An 18,804-nucleotide genomic window follows, 5' to 3' on the forward strand; every position below is an offset into this window, starting at 1 on the left:
TTCTTTTGGCATGTTATCTTGGTCTTAAAAAGTGCTGCTTCTACCAAGTGGTGATCGTTTGTCTCTTTTTGCTTTTCTATTGTCTAAAATTGGGTTAAAAAAGAGTGAAAGAGAGAGAGAGAGAGAGAGAGAGAGAGAGAGAGAGAGAGAGACTTTGGAAAGTGTTCCAAACTACGGTAACTGAAATTGACCTCTTGCCTTTTCAACTGTTCAAAGTGCCACCAAAATCTGTGCTTGAGTACTACATTATGATACTTAATATCCAATTTTGAGTGCATTGCTTTTTGACTTAGAAAAAAATATTGTTTGTTTTCACATGGAAGCAATGTGAAATCACTGATATTCAAACTTTGACCTACAAAAAGCCATGAGGACTTGAAGTAGTAATATGGTCCTCACCATGATAGGAGACAGGCGTCGGGACTTGGAGGGTGCCTCCTCGTAGGGTCTCTCAGCCAGAGAAGCGATGATCCGCTTCCTGTGACCCAGCGGACCCACCCTGATGACCTACGGCAGCAAAGAGAATCCAACAAGGCGTATCCGAGCAGCCATTTGCAAACAAAAACTCATAAGCGTGGCCTCTAAAACCCACTGAGTCGACGGAACACGCCCCCATGACTGACCATCAATAATTCAGCTTCAATCTGTTTTACCATCAGTTTAGAGTACGCTCCTGTCTCTTTCCCGGGAATGCTCCATAATTCACGAAGCATCTTTGTGCATCGTGCTTAAATAACACAGTGAGCCCATTTCGCTCGCAAAATAAGAAATACAGTCCTGCCACAAACAGTTGCTGTACCACAGTCAGACATTGACTGACCGACTGACTGACCAATTAACCAAGTGACTGATTGATTGACATTTTGAAAACTAACAAACTGCCGGACTTAATGGCAAAGAAACTGACTCACTGACTGAATGAGTAACTGTCACAGGAACTAAGTGATGAACGAATCACTGATAATCGCTGACTAATAACCGACCAAATAACTGACCGTTTAAATGATCAATGGACTCATTGACTGACAGTAAACCAATGACTGACTAACTCACTGGGCTCTATTTTTGCGCCCATCTTAAATCTCGCGCAAAATGAAGTCTCACTGTGAGCATAGTTGGAGTTTTCTTTCTTTTCTTATTTTCAAAAAGGGGATTATGCACCATTGTGGGGGTGAACACAGTCGACTTACCTGACCTCATTCCGTTTGAATTCAAAGATATTGTGGAAGCACAAAACAGACTCGCTGGAGTCCATGCAAAAAGATCAAAGCACGCCGAGGAGCTGCAAGCAGACCTCCATATGCAGCTAATGTAAAGTGGGCCAGGGTGGTCACAGATCACTGCTGTGAGCCCTCGTAGAACGCCTACCAACGTGATCATTTGTGGCCACGTGTGCCACCAGAATCTGTCCTGCATTTGGATCAAATTCACCAAAATTCTGTTCGACCACCTGCGCCACAACTTAGACCTGCCTTTAGCTGGTCTAAGGCGTGTACCCTTATAGTACGTGAGTACATTACAAGGGGTATATGGAATCATTTTAACAATTAGTTTCGCCGATCAGTAACTTTTGGCACAGCTGCGCCAAAATCACAACAGCTGTGTGTCAACTCAGGTGTCTCATTAAAACTCAGTTGACTGAAAAAAAGAAAAAATACTGCTGAGCGTCTGAATCTTATTCATGTTCAGTGTTTTATTCCTGGGTTAGGGTTTTTGGTCAACATATTTATTTTAAAGTTACTTTCTAATTATGGAAACTCATCAACACATATGAGTGACAGGGTACTCATGATGGTGTAACAAAAAGGTTGCACAAGCCAAAAAAGTGGTTGGGAACCCCTAGTCTAAGGTTTAGTCCACTTTCTGTCACCAAGTTGTCGGGTGCGTCGGGGGCATGTAACGCCGAAACGCGCAGCATTGCACAGCGCTGTTTGCCAAATCCCCGAACAAGATAAACTAGATTTGCTCTGCATGGGAAAAAAATGAAGATTAGTTACTATTGTCTGTCTACGAAAATGGAGCCCAATGTCTGACAAAGTTGACAAACTGCAGCAACTGACTCCCAATCAATTATCAACCTAATTAACAGACTAACCAACGACCAACAGACCAACTAACTGGCGAACCAACTGAACAGTAACTTGGCAGTCTAGTTAACGAACTGACTGCTAATTGCTGAGTGACTAACCACAACGTCTACACTACACAAAACTAACTGACTACTAACAAATTTTCAGCCTTCCCCTTAGTCAAGCTTTAAATTAAACAACTGGAATGAGATTAGTTACAACTGTTCACACAGGGAAGCAAACTGCAACCATTTTAAATCCATCGCTAACCTAAACAGCCCTACTTACCCAAGGCACCAGAATAAGAGCCACTTCTTCCAATGAGATACCGCAAAATAACAGATTTGACATTGTATTGTCTTTTCAACTCCAGTTTCACAGATTTTTATTTGACTACTCGCCACGCCTGTCCACTTTTCAGTGAAGAAGCCCAACCCGTACGGTAGTTCAATCCTCTTTTAGTCGCTCGCCTTCTCAAAGCATGTTCCCCTCTGTTAAACCGTGATCGTACTCGTCAGAGGTTGTTAGTTTTATGGAGTCAAAACTCTTTTCTATCGCATAAATTTGCTTAATTGCCGATTAGCACACTCGCGTCCGTTATTAAAGTTCCTCGTGCAATTATATTTGCCGCTTACTAGACCCTCCACAACAGACGTCGCCGTCGCGCGTGTCTCTTTTTGTCTGAAGCCTTCAATTATTCATCTCGTCTAGGGTAAGAACTGGTCTGGAAGTCTCGCTTTCCCACGGGGGTTAGAGGTTGTGTGAACCCCAATAATAAAGCACTTAAGATGGCGTGCGGGAACGTAAAGCGGTTTGTAGGTCACGGCCACGCTCGATTTGCTGCGAGATGCTGCAGAGCATGGCGGCGATGTAAGAAGATAAAGAAAAAAGAAGAAGAAAAAAAGACGGGACGCTTAAAGAAAGTCTGTGCAACGTAACCATGGCAACGCACTGGTGTTCTCAACCTCTGCTCTGCTGCAACCACGCTAACGAAAGGAAACACTCGTAGGGGTAAAATTCATGATTGCGCTATTTTTGCTACAATGGCTGATTGTGATTTCCTCTACAAATGATACTAGAGAGAGTAAATTATTTATGATAGCCCGAGCTGATGTGAGTCACAAAGCAAAACATTTTTGGAGGGCTTTGAAAAAGGGCAAACACACAAATGTGAGAGAGCGGAGTACAGGGTGTCCTCAGTTTACCTTGGTTAGAAAGGAGCTACTATCTGTCTATACATTTACTTTCACGGTCGCTGGTTTTCATGTGCCTCCCAAATAAAGGGCGGTGCTCCTACCCCAGGCCAGGTGAGACGAGACAAACGTCTCAGCTTTCTCTGCTTCACAGTTGTTTGTTTAGCACCCATAGACAGCTGGATGTTTTTCATCTTGGTTCGACCACTAAGTTGAATAATTGTATAAAATTTGACAGGCAAAACCTGCTTCTAATGATATCTGGAAAGCATTCACGGTGCTTCACTTTTTTCCCCACAATTTGTTGTGACAGACTTATTCCAAAAGTGGTTTCGATTCGTTGTTTGGAGAGGATTGGCCCCAAAAACGTGTGCACAGTTTGTGGCCTGATCTTCAAAATGAACTAGACATAGCTGCTAAAGGTGCATTAATAACATATTTATTACTGACATACATGGGATTTCTTAGTTTTTTCAGTTCTAATATATTTGAGAACAAATGTTCATGATGTACAGTATTATGATGTGTAGTGTAGAATTTTAAGAATTGTAATTTTTCTTCGGTTTTGGAATAAGTCTGGAATGCAAAAATGGGTGTGACTACTCGCTGAATGCATTGTGACTGTGGATCCAATCCAGATGGAAATATCTGACATTTTGATCTCTATTAAAACTTTAGACAATAAACCACATGCTGCTTCACCAAGTCTTAAGACTTCTCATCACTCAGTAGCCTCTTCTGGTAAGTGGCTTCAACTTTTGTGCATACATCAGTTTTTGAAACAGCGAGGTGTCATTCACTGGTGCCCGCTTACATTGATGATCTCCAGCTCCCACAGGTTCTTGACACACTCCAGCGTGCGGTAGCCACTGGATAGGAAGTTGGGCAGATACTCGTGCAGGCCCAGGCCGTCCAACCACGAGGCCAGAGATGTGCTACCATCACAGCCCAGAGCTTTGACCTGCAGCAAGGACAGCATAGGTGAGTGTCCTCTGGCCTCCTCGAACCAAACTTAAATGAGATACACACATAACGATGAGTCAGGCACCAGTTGAATGTGTGACGTTGCTGAACTCTGATTGATGGAAAGAGTGAGGGGTGGCGCGCTTGTAAATGTGATTTCGGATTGGAAGAATTCATTCCTCAAGCAGCCACTCCCCTGCTGTCATTTTTCCAGCAGTTCAGAAAAAAAAGAGCACACCCCACACCCCACACCACAAACTCAGGATGATCCTTTACAGGCATTCATCAACTGGACTTTTGCTGACATTGATCGAAAGAGTGAGAAAATCCTCAAATTTGTTCCGATCATCCGTATGTGTTTAGCCCGCCTTAAATCATTCATAATGCACAGTAGTGTCAAATAACTGCTTCCTCATGCATGCTGTGGACACCATAAATCTCATGACAATAAATTCAAAGCGTCACACAGAAACAGAGAACATTTATTCCCCCCCCCCCCCAAAAAAAAACGTGTTTATTTGCTGGAATTGAAGTACCTTTGGTAATCCACGTGCCGCGTGCAGGATTTTCTTCCTGTGTCCTGGGTCGGTGATCCCGATGTCTCGCAGATCCTGATCCTCCATCACGTTACTTCCCTGCACGTACGCAAACACAGGAGACACTTTCAATTGAATGCTACGACACACACACACACACACACACACACACACACACACACACACACGTTATTGATCAAGTTATTGATTCCACCAATCAGTATATTGAAGTTTGGTGAACTAGCTGAGCCATCTGACTTCCTGCCATGCTTCTGTTGCACTCCAAGCCATAGTAGTAGCGGACCAAATGGTGGACCAAACGTCGATTGCTATTTGTTGAGCAAGCATCCATCAATCAAACTTGCCATCCAACCATCCACCTAAATTTCAATACTCTTAAAACTGCTGGTTTAAAAGTAACCCAAATTGTATGAAATTTTAAACCCAGTGTTGGGTCCAAAAGGGACTGACACGATGCTGGGTAATTTAGACCCAGTGCATTGGGTTGAGGATTTGACCCAGCACGTTGAGTTCAGATTTTGATCCAAGGAGGAATAAAAACGACCCAAACGGATGAGTTAAAGCTACCAAGAAATTGGTGACCACCTTATCAGTTTAGCTGTGAAAAACAAAACTGATTTTATTACCAACATTTTCTGAGAAGAAGAAACATTTTGGCCCCGTCAGGGGTCACTTTGCTGATGCAACCCACGCATTTTTATCTGGGCTGAAAAGCAGCAGTGGCTTGGAATCAGCATATGGCCCAAAGCAGGGGTGCCCAAACTTTTTTGACCTAAGATCTACTTTTCGATCAAACAAACTCCTGCAATTGTGCACGTGTGCATACGCACACACTTGCACATGCATGCCGTGATGAACAACCGCCATAACGGCACCTAAGATGAACGAAACAGTAAAATAAAGTAGACACAAGAGAGACACATGTACCATTTTACAATGCTTCTCTCGGCCCTTCAGATTGCCTTTTTTTGCCTGTGCCATCGGTGATACCGATCGATCACGTTAAACGTGATGGGCACCCTTGGCGTGAAGCGTCTTGCCCAAGAACACAATTTACCTTTTCGGGATTTGAACTGCAATCCCGTGTCCAAGGTCAGCGATGTTACTGAACAACAAAAAACTGCGTCCATACTGACACCCGGCTTCAGATCTTGAACGTGCCCGAATTCAATCTTCAACCCAATCTGATCGGTCAAAACAATGAACCCAACCTTGGGTAAAAGTAACACAAGCTGCTCAAAAAGGCAGCGAATGGGTTAGGCAAACAGTGCAGCAGTTTTTCAGTGTATATTGCATGCCGCTTGTCCCATTAGTGTTACGCGTGACCTGGAGCCTATCCCAAGTGTCTTTGGTCAAGAGGCTGGGTATGCCCTGGACTGGTTGGCAGCCAAAAACAGGCCATAACGTCCACTTGCTGACCGCTCACCAAACGTCTCATCCTAACCACCGGAATACAAGTACATGTTGTACTTTTACACTCCTGGTAATTTAAATGTACCACTCAGTGCAAACACGGATCGGGATGCGACACCAAAGTGTTTAGCGCACGCCTGACACGAGGCGAGTGGGAGGACAATGAAGTCAAATAAATTGTGCATGGCGCGGTGAGATCAATGTAATGCGGTACGACGTGTCGGGAACAAAGAAAGCCTTGGTGGACGTGTCCGCACGAGATGCTTTCATTGAAACAGTCAAAGAAACGAGGAACATTTTGTGCTTCATTAAGCAGATCCTTGTCCAGAGAGACATTTAGGTGTTTTCTATATATATGGTGGACTATGGTTTGGTTTGGATTCCATTAAAAATCCTTATGGAGTAGTTAGGGAGTAGGGATTAAGTGTATGATTCAGAACGCTGCGTTCATAATTATTCACTCATCCTCTACTCTCGTATCACTATATTGGGATTTTTACATAGTAACATGTATAGTTAACACAGCCGCCAAATAAAATACAGCAAAAAAAATAAATATAAAAAATAAAATCATAATAATAATAATAATAATAATAAATACATAAATACTGATTACATTAAAATGCACATCCCGCGACCCTCATCAGGAGAAGCGGCTCAGATAATTGATGCATGTGTGTACTGTAAAAATGTACACAAATCTGAAAAAAAAGAGCATTCTGTCCTAAATGATCTAATCAGTTGTATTCACATTAGCTCAGATATTGTGGTAACAGTGTTAGCACATTGAGAAAAGTCATTAAAAAATGTCCAGACCAAATTACTTTTGTCACTCAAGTACATCAAATGTTAAGACACATCAAGACTTTTATTCAAGGAAAATTGTACAAGGTGACTTTTTCTCATACCAATGCTATTTTCTGTTAGGATACTTGTACTTATACCGAAGTACTGCTTTCAGATAGTTTATACCAGACAGCTACTGTGTATAGTGAATACAGAGTGATTTTGAATGGAGCCGTGAGAGTGAGCCTGGAAAATGTGCATCTAAGCGTTTTTCCCCTCCCCGGTGCGTACTGCTGCATATTGATTGTTTCCAGCCAAGAATGTTAAAATGTTCTGTCTTTCCTCCGCGCCGCTGGCTCGGCCTCAAAGCCCCACTGCAGCCCGATTAATAAAAGGTCGCCAGCCATAAATCCAGGATAGGCGCCTGAAATAGATTCTTCCCGGTTCGACAACGCCTCAGGAGGCTCTGGCTCAACGTCTTTGACGTCATGTGACGGTAAAATGTACGCTTGAGTACTTGCATAGCTAATGAGCCGCACGCCGCTATTGATGTGATGTGCGGCGACTTGCTGCTGCTGCTGATGATGATGATGAAGCCGTGCTAGCGCTCCTCCGTCTCGCTGCGTGCGCGTGCAAAATTAGCATCGCTCTCTTGACCCGTATGCCAAATTGTCTTTATTTTTATTTTCTGAAAATGCTTGGCGGGCACTGCGACGTGTTACGCTTTGTGTGTTCACGTCCAGAGTTGGCCCAAAGGCATTAGCCAACTAAATGGCTGCTTGGGGCTCCCTGGCCACGGGGGGGCTCCCCACATATCCCTAGTAGCTGAAAAGCTGCTGTTTTTGAATTCAGGCCAAAGCCCTGTCCAATGTATAAGTATTGCTTTGGTGCAATTTTGTGACATAATGGTTCCAATGGACTATACTGAAATGAGGAGAGGAGCTTTAAACGGCCAATAGATTTTCAATTTTTTTCTCTTTTCACCATTTCATGCACCCTGTCACCTGATAAAATGATAAGCTGTCCACTTTTGTAAACACTGTCCTTGAAAGGGTTAATTTGGAATTAATTCATCTGCTTAATTGATTCACTGTAAATCATTGGACCGTAACAAAAAATGATTTGAATTTGAAAATCTGTTTTGTTTTAAAAGATGTGAGTGCATCGAATCAAATTAGTCACCTTTAAAATGTCACGTCCTTGAATATCATATTGCAGCCCATATACCTATAGATCTGTGTAAATGTAAAACAACGGCAAGAAACTCATTGCGTCATACCCTCTTGAACTGAGTAGTACCAAAATCAAAGAGTAATCCCACTGAATCGAATCCACTCGTTCCACTTTCAAAGACCCCCACTTTAATTTTTATTGCATTGAATGTGTTGAGATCCATACTCTACACATCCCAATCATCTTTTCAATGAGAGATGCACACACCCAATGAATAAGATTTCAAAAATGGTTCTAAATAAGATTCTCCTTAGAACGTCATCAAGACTTGAGCCTGTTCATGTCCACATTGCAGCGTTTTTGTTGAAAGCAGCACGATCGAATGCAATATTTATGCGCGAGACGAATGTGCGACATGTACAGTTCTCAGGTGGACGATTTGCCACATCATAGCTCGGACGTTAAAGCAATAAAATGTTCACACACGAAACAATAAAAAAATACTAACAAAAAAAAAACCTGACTCCTGCACCAATGATGAGCGACCCACTTCCAGGGGAAAATGCTAATCGTCGTGTGAAAATGATGAGAATGGGCACACAGCTGTTCATAATTCATGATCCCTCAAAAGCTGTCTCTTGGTGCAGTCGTCACGAGCGGCGGAGAGCCTCACCGCTCATGCGCTCGCTCTGCTCCGCGGGCCTGGCCGCTGGGGGAAACTTCTCATGCGGCACGGACAACTCAGACTTGACTTCGCCCGCTACGAATCCTCAAAATGAGCTTCGGAATTACACAAGCTTCAAGCTCACATGCACTGCCAACACGCTGACTTTGAATATGTATATTGTGGTTTCAAACTGACCCCCAAAATTTGAGGGGTTTAAATGTAGAAAAAAAGTTGGGGTGGACCTCATTTTGTGGATTTTTAATATGCTCTTTTATTGTTTTTTTTTTTTTCAAACAGTCATTTTAAGTTCCAGGTCAAGCCTAAATTGGTACTACTACCAAAGTGGTTCCGAAATGTGCTGCCCCCTACTGGAGAACTTTTGCTTGATAGCATTGATGAATCTAGAAGCATGTTAAAGGGCACGCGATGAAACATCCGCCCCATCTAACCGACTCGTCTGACCTTTGCCGTTGTTTACAAGCATGGCATCGGCGTTCTCTTAGTGTGGCTCGTTTGCCTCGCTGAGCCCATCATTTATCTAGCCGATGTGTCAGGTCCAGCAGACACATGAGGCGTCATACACAAATGAACATCAGAATGCTTAATGATCCATAGTGCGCATCACATTATGTTGGGGAAATCTTCCCTCCTGCACGGAATCATCCAGTCTAACACCGGGACACTTTTACCAACTTCATATTTGTCACATATAAATCTTATTTTTTTAAGATAGGGTTTGTAATGCACATTACATATATGGGAGCGATTTATGGGGTGTAAACTTTATATTGACTAATGTGGGTCAAATATGTATCCAGTCAACAATTTAAAAATGACTTAATGTTTCGGGATTTTACATTCGGGGCAGAGCCCCACCATAACCAGCAGATGGCACTGTTGCAGAACAGTCAGTCGTTTGCAAATATATTCAAACCAATGCAATTTGTACTTATATGTAAATCAAAGCAATTCCCCTGAAAATGTCTAAAAATGTGATACATTTGGTGTTTTGGCCTTGCTGTTTCAAATTGGACAGTACACAACTATTACAGTTGTTGGCACTGTTCTACAATAGGAACTAATATTTATTCATTTTGAACTATTCATTTTCTGTGTTACTTACGCATCTCGCTTTGCTCTCTGTTGTGTGAGACAACTTTGCCCTTTAGCTAACATCCTGTAGCCATGAAAATTGCATTGTCAACACGACTTGGTGTATATCAGTCTTTTTTGAATGGTGTTTTGCCCATAGAATTCTTCCTAGTAACAAATGGCCATGCATACACGAGTCAAAGAAATTCCACTGAAAAGTACATAAAAGTCAATACCATTATATGTAGGCCGCAGTGCCCCACTAGTTGGCATGTGGTGACTAATTTTTTAGTGCATTTATCCAAGCAGACTAGTGTTAAAAACAGGATTCAAATGCATTTTCAATCTTATTTTAATTCCAGACAGGGTTATTTTCTTTTCTTTTTGGTCATTCGTTTGCTGGGTTTCTCAGCAGAGCCACTTCATGCTACTTGAAGCTAAAGCTTGTCTGTGAAAGAGGTCACGGAGCAGCTCCCCACCACGCCACTGAGCCGAACTCCGGCGTGACAAGGTGACGTAACACAACAGCAGCTCAAATGCTCGCTCGGAGCCCCTCGGGGCGCCGTTATTTACGGCACGACGGCCAACGTTTGACCTGGGGAGCGAACGACGTCAAAGGCACGTTTCTCTGCAATTTAACAAACAAATCAAATAAAACACGATAATGCTTTTAGTCGTGCTGTGGGCAGTGAGGTGCAGTTAAATCAGCTGATTAATATGTAATTAAGGTGGAGGTTCTGAGTATGGCCTTACTTTCCAGATGCACCAATTTGTGTGCTCATCGTTTAAAGGGAACATCATATGGAACATTCATCCAGACATCTTTTTAATTGCTTGTACATGTTTACAGTTGCACCTTGACTTACAAGTTTAATTTGTTTCATGTGTACACTCCACTCTTATCATAAATCATCTTTCCCCATTGAAATGATTGGTAATGCCAATAATCCGTTCCAGAGCTCCCAAAAACACGAACGTTTTTGTAATGTGTTTTACAAAAACAAAGATGTCACTGTACAGCATTGAACTTTATGACACTACACTGTAATTATATCATTTAATGGAATGTAAAGAATTGAACAGTTTGTGCATCATGATACTTTAATGGAGATTGTGCTGCTCATTCTGATGTGTGTGCCTTTGCCAAAATGGGGTGGTATAGTACAGACATAAAAAAATGTAAATTTGAGGATAAAACACAGAAGAAGATTGTCTGAATTAAGCTGCAGTAATATTAAGTATAATCAGGTTTTTTTTTGTTTTTTAACAGTTTGCCTGAGTTGTTACAGCTTGTGTTCAAATACCGGTTAGTTTTTCATTGTGTGTCAGCATTAAGCTATCTGAATTTCGTAAGACAAAGTTAATGTGCTTTGGTTGCATTTTGAAGCAAGCATTTAGCTTCTTTTTTTGAAGAACTGCTCACTATTTGCCAAACCTCTGTTTGTTGTGAAATCGCTGTCACCATAGCTAGTGCCCATAACTCAAATTTTTGCTTGAAACTCATGAAAAAAAAAAAATCCTGCTTCTGAATGAGTGCCAGTGAACAAACTGTTTTGCACTTCTGCCCCACTGTTACATAACATAATTTTCATAATTTTCTTAAAATGCTTTTGTTGCATTGTTGCTTTTGATAAGCGACCTGTTCAACGGGTAGTCCGCATTTCACCCGAAGTTAGCTGGGATTGGCTCCAGCACCCTCCTGCAACCCTGATCAGGATAAGCGGTTTTGAAAATGGATGGATGGATGTATTTACGGGCACTTGCACTTTTCACCCTACACCCTGGGAAAACAAGCAGGCTTTGTTACGCATACGCTTAAATGACAAGAAAGAGTCAGTTGTCACGATAAGAAAAGCTGGACTTGCCATTGGCTCAGCAGTTAACGGAGTGGAATGAGCTAGGCCCCTAAAACATGTTGAGTGTGCAATGAATTTTGATCCTTGGGCTATTTTGACAAAAGTATATTACAAACTTGATATTAGGCCACCTGGAGGTTGTTTTATTTTGTGAGCAGAAATTCCCAATATGTCTGCTCTCACAGTGTGAAACAGTACGCTGGGGTGGTATTCACATATCGGGAGCATGCAGAGTGTATCGGAAGAAGCTGCAGCGCATTAAAAATGAGCTCCACTTTAGCTCCAAGGACTGTGGAATGAGATCATCTAATTGTTAATGGTGGAGAAAAAAGTTAATGGCTTTTGATGGCTGTTTGTCTTGCCAATGATGGCGGCCTATGCGCCCTGTTGGAAAGAGGAGGATGAGGAGCTGTTGGGGGGGTCATCATCAATCTTGGCAGGGTCATGCATTGCACAGAGGTGAAGGGAGGACAAGGGGGGTTCAATCAGGAGTGGGCAAAGTAGGGCCCGGATGACACACATGCGGCCCACCCGCAATACAAGAATAATGAATAAGTTCGCTGCTGTTTTCCATTGGTTAAAATGTATTCGAAATTCATTCGCCTGGTAAATTGATTTATTTTGAATAAAAAAATTAGTAAAATAAACAATTTGGTGAATTAATGTGTTGTAAATAATATTTTAAAAAATAATAACAAAAAATACATCAACGCAAAAACTATTTTTTTAGATAAATGGTTAATTAGGGCGGCCCGGTGGTCGCACTGGTTAGCGCATCGACCTCACAGTGCAGAGGTCGTGGGTTCGATGTGGGCTCCGGCCTTCCTGTGTGGAGTTTGCATGTTCTCCCCATGCCTGCGTGGGTTTTCTCCGAGTACTTCGGTTTGCTCCCACTTTCCAAAAAATGCATGGCAGGTCAATGGAGCACTCTAAATTGTCCCTAAGTGTGATTGTGAGTGTGAATGATTGTTTGTCTTTGTGTGCCCTGCAATTGGCTAGCAACTGGTTCAGGGTGTACCCTGCCTATACTGCCTGAAGACAGCTGGCCCGCAACCATCGTGAGCGGATTATTAAATGGATGGATGGATGATCTCCTTGAATTAATTTTAAAAAATGCAAAAAAAAATATATATATAATACATTCACTTGTCTTAACAAAGATTTGGTTCATTGATTTATTGTGAATACTAAACTACAAATAGTAACATCTTTTCCTTTTTTTTTTTTTGCAGTTGGTGAATTAAATAACTGTTGTAATTACAACTTAATTTAATGTTAAATGAAAATATGGTCATAAGGCAGAGCGTGAAAAAGGCAGGAAGCCGAGCCCTTGGTGTGCGGGTGAGTCGATCCAGGTGACTCACCATGAAGCGCAGGTCGTCAAAGCCGTTGAGCAGGAACTTGCCCTCGTACTGCGGCAGCCCAGCTCGCTCCAGCCACTCACCAACCGGCTGGTCCAGGGCTTTGCCGCACGCCCCATCTGCCGAGAGAGGGAAGCGCTTGAGCAGCGAGAAGCCGTTGAGCCGGTAGCAGCGGCACTCGGAGGACGACACGTGGCACTGCCACATCATCCTTGGCCAGCGCAGGCAGAGCCGAGTGCAGCAGCACCAGGCTGGGCTCGGGGAAGGCAGGGTCCGGGGTTGGGAAAAAAACAGGGGGCTCGGGGTTGAGCCGGCGGGGCTCCCACCACACGTGCTACAATACAGGAGGAAGAGAAAGGATGCCGGATGGGCTAACGGGTTACGGTCAGGCAAGAGTGAAGGGAGAGCGAGGAACCCGTCTGACAAATTTGGGCTTCAGTGGGCCCACTAAGCAGACAAGTGGGTGCAAGCATGAGAGTGGCTAGTCGCTCCAAAGACATCACAAAAAAACATTGGTATTCACACAGCAACACACTCTATCCCTAAAGTCGGGGTTGGGGGGGGGGGGGGGGTCACCACATACTTGTAAAGCTCTGGCTGAGTCCCATGGCTTCATTGGTCAAGTGCTTTGAGAGCTAGGGCACGGCTCGTACGAGCAAGGTAGCAGCATTCTTAAAGTACACTTGAGGTACCGGCGTGATCATTTTTCAGTGGGGGTGTGAGGGAGCCACAAAGGTTAAGTAGGTAGTTGGGTGTGTTTGGAAAATCCTGCAGGAGCGAACGCGTCCTCAACTCCTTAATTTCATAATCCCAAGGGGGAGGTTTGGAGTCCTGGGAGGCATTCACACGACGCCGCTCGTCCCCCGGAGCGTCTGCGACGTTGACAGGAAGGAGAAGAAGCAGAAGAGCGCCGCAGCCCACCTGGCTCCTTCGCCGCTTTGCTGCATGCCCGCCACTGTTTGGAAAATCCTGCAGGAGCGAACGCGTCCTCAACTCCTTAATTTCATAATCCCAAGGGGGAGGTTTGGAGTCCTGGGAGGCATTCACACGACGCCGCTCGTCCCCCGGAGCGTCTGCGACGTTGACAGGAAGGAGAAGAAGCAGAAGAGCGCCGCAGCCCACCTGGCTCCTTCGCCGCTTTGCTGCATGCCCGCCACTGCTCAAATGGTGGTTGAGGGGGGCACACCGAGAACCTTACTGCTCACAGGGCACTCCTCGCCTTACCCTTTCCTCACTCGCTCCCTCTCTCTCTCTCTCTCTCACATGAATGCACACTTCTGTCTCTCTCTTGCTCTCTAACTGATTCGAGATGCACATGCAGAGGCGCTCTGAGCTTGCCAGTGCAGAGAGGACATCACAGGTAGGGCCAAAAAAAAAACGGACAAAAACCCCACTGCATTGACTGGCATGTTCCAAGGTGATTCGGTGGGGTTAACTGGAATGACGACACCCATCCTCAAATGGCACAAGTATGTGCGGGGGTCGATAGAGGTTGACTGCAAAAACTGGGCTTAAAAGAACAAGAAAAAAAAGTGTCGTGAATAAGCCTGCCAAGGTTGATTCATAAAAATTGCCAAGTATACAAGATTAGGCTCACCTCACTCAACTGTCCATTATCAATCAAATACCACATTATCGTTCTTACGCCTTCACATGCCTTCATGTTTGAGCGGCGAAAAATATATCTGCTTAAAACCTCCAGTCCTGGAATGTGTCCCATGGAATGTATCCCAATGAGAAGCGCTAGCCAACAGCTTGCTCGCAAGCGAGTATGTTCCGAGGCTCGCTCGTCAATGGCCTCACCTCCTCGGTTGATGTCAATGTGTAGGTCCGTAAAACAGACATTTCAGGAGGAGTCACGGAAGCACATATTCAGTCTGTGGCTCACGCTATAGATGTGACCAACATTTGAGTACATACTTCCTGCTGGTTATGTATCCACAAAGCTTTGCGTTCCAACATACCGTATGACAGTAGCGTGAATAACACAAAATCCATCGCACTTGAGAATTCAAATAATGACACCAAGCTGTTTTGTAAATTGTGCCATCCAGGAAAATATTTCGCTAGCTAGCTAACTGAATGCTTGTGGTGGTTGAAATTGGCCAAATATTTATAACTTTGTATCTTGCAGTTGCACCACATAGCTGTTTAGGCGAACAACGGCTCTCGAGTTCTTATATAGCGAAGAGGGGCAACTCATGCCTGACTCTGATGTGCATCGAGCCACCCAGTTAGCCACACCCAGATATCAGGAAAACTGAATTGATCCAAAACAGTTTCATGCTATTTTTCACAATTCAGCGTTCAGAATGAAATCGTTCTCACGCTTTGCACCCTTGATCAGCAATTCTCTTCAAACAATGTTTTTAGAAAAATAATGTCTGAATTCACTTTTCAGGGTCTTTGAGCAAATATATTTACCCGTAGAACAGCTAATTGATCTTCCAGTGCAGTTCCTGGAATAAAAAAGCTTATCCTCAAACAATACAAATTTATGCTAAGTCAATCGGCGGGGTGGTCGGAGTCAGATAAAAGTGATTAATTGAGAAATATATGACATAATTTAAGTATTATGATCTATCAATAGAACAGGAAAATGTGACTTGGCAAAATGTCTTTGAAAATCATACAGCAGGACCTCAAAAATCACTAATGTCTCTAACCAGTGTATACATAAGCCTAATGACTATCCACATATTTCTTATTTTGACCTAAACCCCTTTTTTATTTGGATTTTTTTTAAGCAAGATTAATGTTATTACACACAAATTGTCTGGTAAGAAGTACTGTACCTGTGTATTGACAAAGAGCAAGTGGGAGTGGGTTGCATGACAGGCAGGAGTCAAACTGCTGTCGTGTCAGACCACATTGTTATGTCATCCGCTCAACAACACACTCGCAGGTTGGATCTCAATGTGAAAAAAAAATAAATAAATAAGGAAGGACACGCACAGTCTGGGGAGACTTTGATCTTAATAGCATTAAGTGTTACTACGGTAGCTCCAAACCTAAAAATAAACATGGTATGGTATACTACACACTGCTATATGGCGTAAGAAGCATGTTGTATCTGTAGCAGGTTACGTATGTTGTCAGATAGAAACACCATTGGTTTATATGATTCAGGCAGAAAATGGGAAAACGCAACAGGGGTCAGCAAAAAAACAAGCCAACGCTTGAATAATTCATCATCAAGACTGAGGGACATGCACCAAAAATGTGTGTGTGGAGATGCAACTTGATGGAGAGTAAATCATAGACAAAATCAACCTTCTGAAGTCAGAGGCAACATAAAACAATATTTAGTAAATGCAAGACTCTAGATGTCAATTCAGAATTCCAGATGACACAAAAGCAACCTAAATATGTAAATAAATATGCTCTGTCTTATGCCTTATGAGATTTACGGTCCCCAGAGGATGCTTGAGGAGTTATTTGACACAACCTTGCATCATACTGTAAATATGTCAAGCGGGGTACACATAAACATAACATTTTTTTTTTCTGTGAGACTCCACAAATGATGAAGGAAAACAAATCATCGGCCTGTCTTCTTACTCACTCATCTTACTCTTGTAGCAAATTGAGCAAAACACCAAACCACACACATGACGGTATCCCTCAAAGAAAATGTCTGATTGCTGCACATTGAGCGATTTGATGCTTGGACATCTTGCGACATTAAACAGCGAGCATGTATCGACTTTTGGGGTTGCGCATTGGGGTTTGCTCAATTATGAAAAAAAAAAAAAAAAAAAAGAGATATTCAGGATTATTTTGCTATCATTGAAATCACGATTATTCATCCATCCATCCATTTTTCGATCCGCTTTTTCCTCGCAAGGGTGGCGGGGGTGATGGAGCCTCTCCCAGCTGTCTTCGGGCAGTAGGCGGGGACACCCTGAACTGGTTGCCCGCCAATCGCAGGGCACACAGAGACGAACACCCATCTGCGCTCACACTCACATCTCGGGACAATATAAGAGTGTTCTATTAACCTGCCATGTATGTTTTTGGAATGTGGGAGGAAACCAGAGTACCCGGAGAAACCCCTCACAGGCAGAACATGCAAATTCCACACAGGGAGGCCCGGGGCCAGAATTGAACCCTGCACCTCTGCACTGTGAGGTCGACTCACTAACCAAAGCCCATTTTGCCGCTATTTTTTAATATGAAAAAACAAAATTGCTTTGTTTTAATTGAGACATTATTTAACATGTCATATTAGCCTCTGGGCCCCGGGGTCACTTGGTGGGCAGTAAAGAAGGAGAAGCAAAGAAAGCATTTCGACGTACTTCAAGTTTAAAGCGCTTCATAAGCAATAAACATTGTTATTTTTTTATAGCCTGAAGTAGCCTGAACCTGATCATAGCCTATTAAAAAGGGCTGTAAATTCAACTAAGATTTGTACTGTAACACTTTTCACAATTATGAAACACTTAATAGGCTTAATGATACTAATAGTCTTGAGCATATAGACCTGGCCTACTGTTTTGTATACATATAAAGTGCTGCAAATTAAACAAAGCCTGTCTGGAGATACCTTGACTGAAAAAGACTATCTTAAAATTAAATAGCCTTTAAAATGCTGTACATGTAAAACTGGGGAGACCTTTACTTTAAGAGAAATTAAAAAAAAGAAACACGTATACATGTTCAAGTCTGAATAGACTGAACTTGAGCATACTGTGTGACATGCATTTACTGGAGAGCGCTGCAACATCTGTAACAAAGCCTGTCTGGGGACACTTTTACTGTAATAAAGATCACTAAAATGAAGATAATTATTGTGAATCCAAATGAAAAAAATGGGGGAAACATGCAAAACAATCAGGCAGAGGCAGCGCAAAGGGGATTGGCTGCCTGCGTGCAGGCAGACAGAGGATTTGGCACAGAGCAGAGGAGAACGCACCACACGTAGGCTATGCTCACGGGTCCGCAGGAGGTCCTGTGTATCTCCCGCCAATACCATATTTATTTGTGTAATACTTCCTCCTGTCTTTTATTTTATTCATTATTGTTAAATTCAGTGTTCATGCTTGTGTATTGGTTCAATATAGGACACAACATTTAATTCCCAATTAAAGGTACGATTCGGGACAAGTGGCAACCTGATTATTGGCAACGGTTTGTGACAGCAATGTAAACGTCGCCGCTACAGTCGGATCGGAAGAACAAATCAAGTCAGCCATTACGCTGTAGCACGCTGCCGGGAAGAGCTTCCGGATAAAAGTGTACTAAGAAATTGTTGTCCATGTGTTATTGGGGAAGGTCAAGGTATATTTTGAAGTTGATGAAGTGTTATTGTCATGTCGAGCAAGAGCATTTGTTTCTGTGGTTGGCTTGACTTCCTGTACACTAAATAAGGGGATACCCAAGGCAGAAAAAAAATGCATCAAGCAATTTTGTTTTGGGGTTTTTTGGGGCCAAGGTACTGGAATTACACAGGGACTTGATGCTTATAAAACATTTTTAATTTTGATGAAGACTCATACAATTGGTTTACTAAGGACTAAATGCAGGTTTTCCAAAAACGTATAAGTAGGCTTTTTGAAGCTGCTTTTCTTTGATGCACAGGTGTAGAAAAATGTATAGGACTGTAAATTGTAAGTGTGTGTGTGTGTATGTGTGTTTGTGTGTGTGTGTGTGTGTGTGTGTGTGTGTGTGTGTG

The 18,804-nt window shown here is 42.9% G+C and overlaps 1 protein-coding gene across 3 annotated transcripts in view; it reads right to left on the reverse strand.

The window, feature by feature from the left end:
• Positions 1 to 18,804, reverse strand: part of anks1ab (ankyrin repeat and sterile alpha motif domain containing 1Ab) — a 45,618-nt gene that overhangs the window by 8,622 nt on the left and 18,192 nt on the right. For 2 of the 3 annotated variants that reach the window (XM_019857201.1, XM_019857210.1), the window contains exons 3-6: positions 13,134 to 13,249; positions 4,762 to 4,860; positions 4,077 to 4,223; positions 400 to 507 (exon numbers count right to left, since the gene is read on the reverse strand). In XM_019857201.1, the coding sequence (XP_019712760.1) occupies positions 400 to 507; positions 4,077 to 4,223; positions 4,762 to 4,860; positions 13,134 to 13,249 (470 nt within the window). Of the gene's footprint in view, positions 1 to 399; positions 508 to 4,076; positions 4,224 to 4,761; positions 4,861 to 13,133; positions 13,250 to 13,713; positions 14,083 to 18,804 lie in introns of those variants that run through there. The other variant, XM_019857218.1, reaches the window with a different exon arrangement.

Source organism: Hippocampus comes, unplaced genomic scaffold, assembly GCF_001891065.2.
Source record: "Hippocampus comes isolate QL1 unplaced genomic scaffold, H_comes_QL1_v1.1 scaffold17, whole genome shotgun sequence".
NCBI classification, from domain to species: Eukaryota; Metazoa; Chordata; class Actinopteri; order Syngnathiformes; family Syngnathidae; genus Hippocampus; species Hippocampus comes.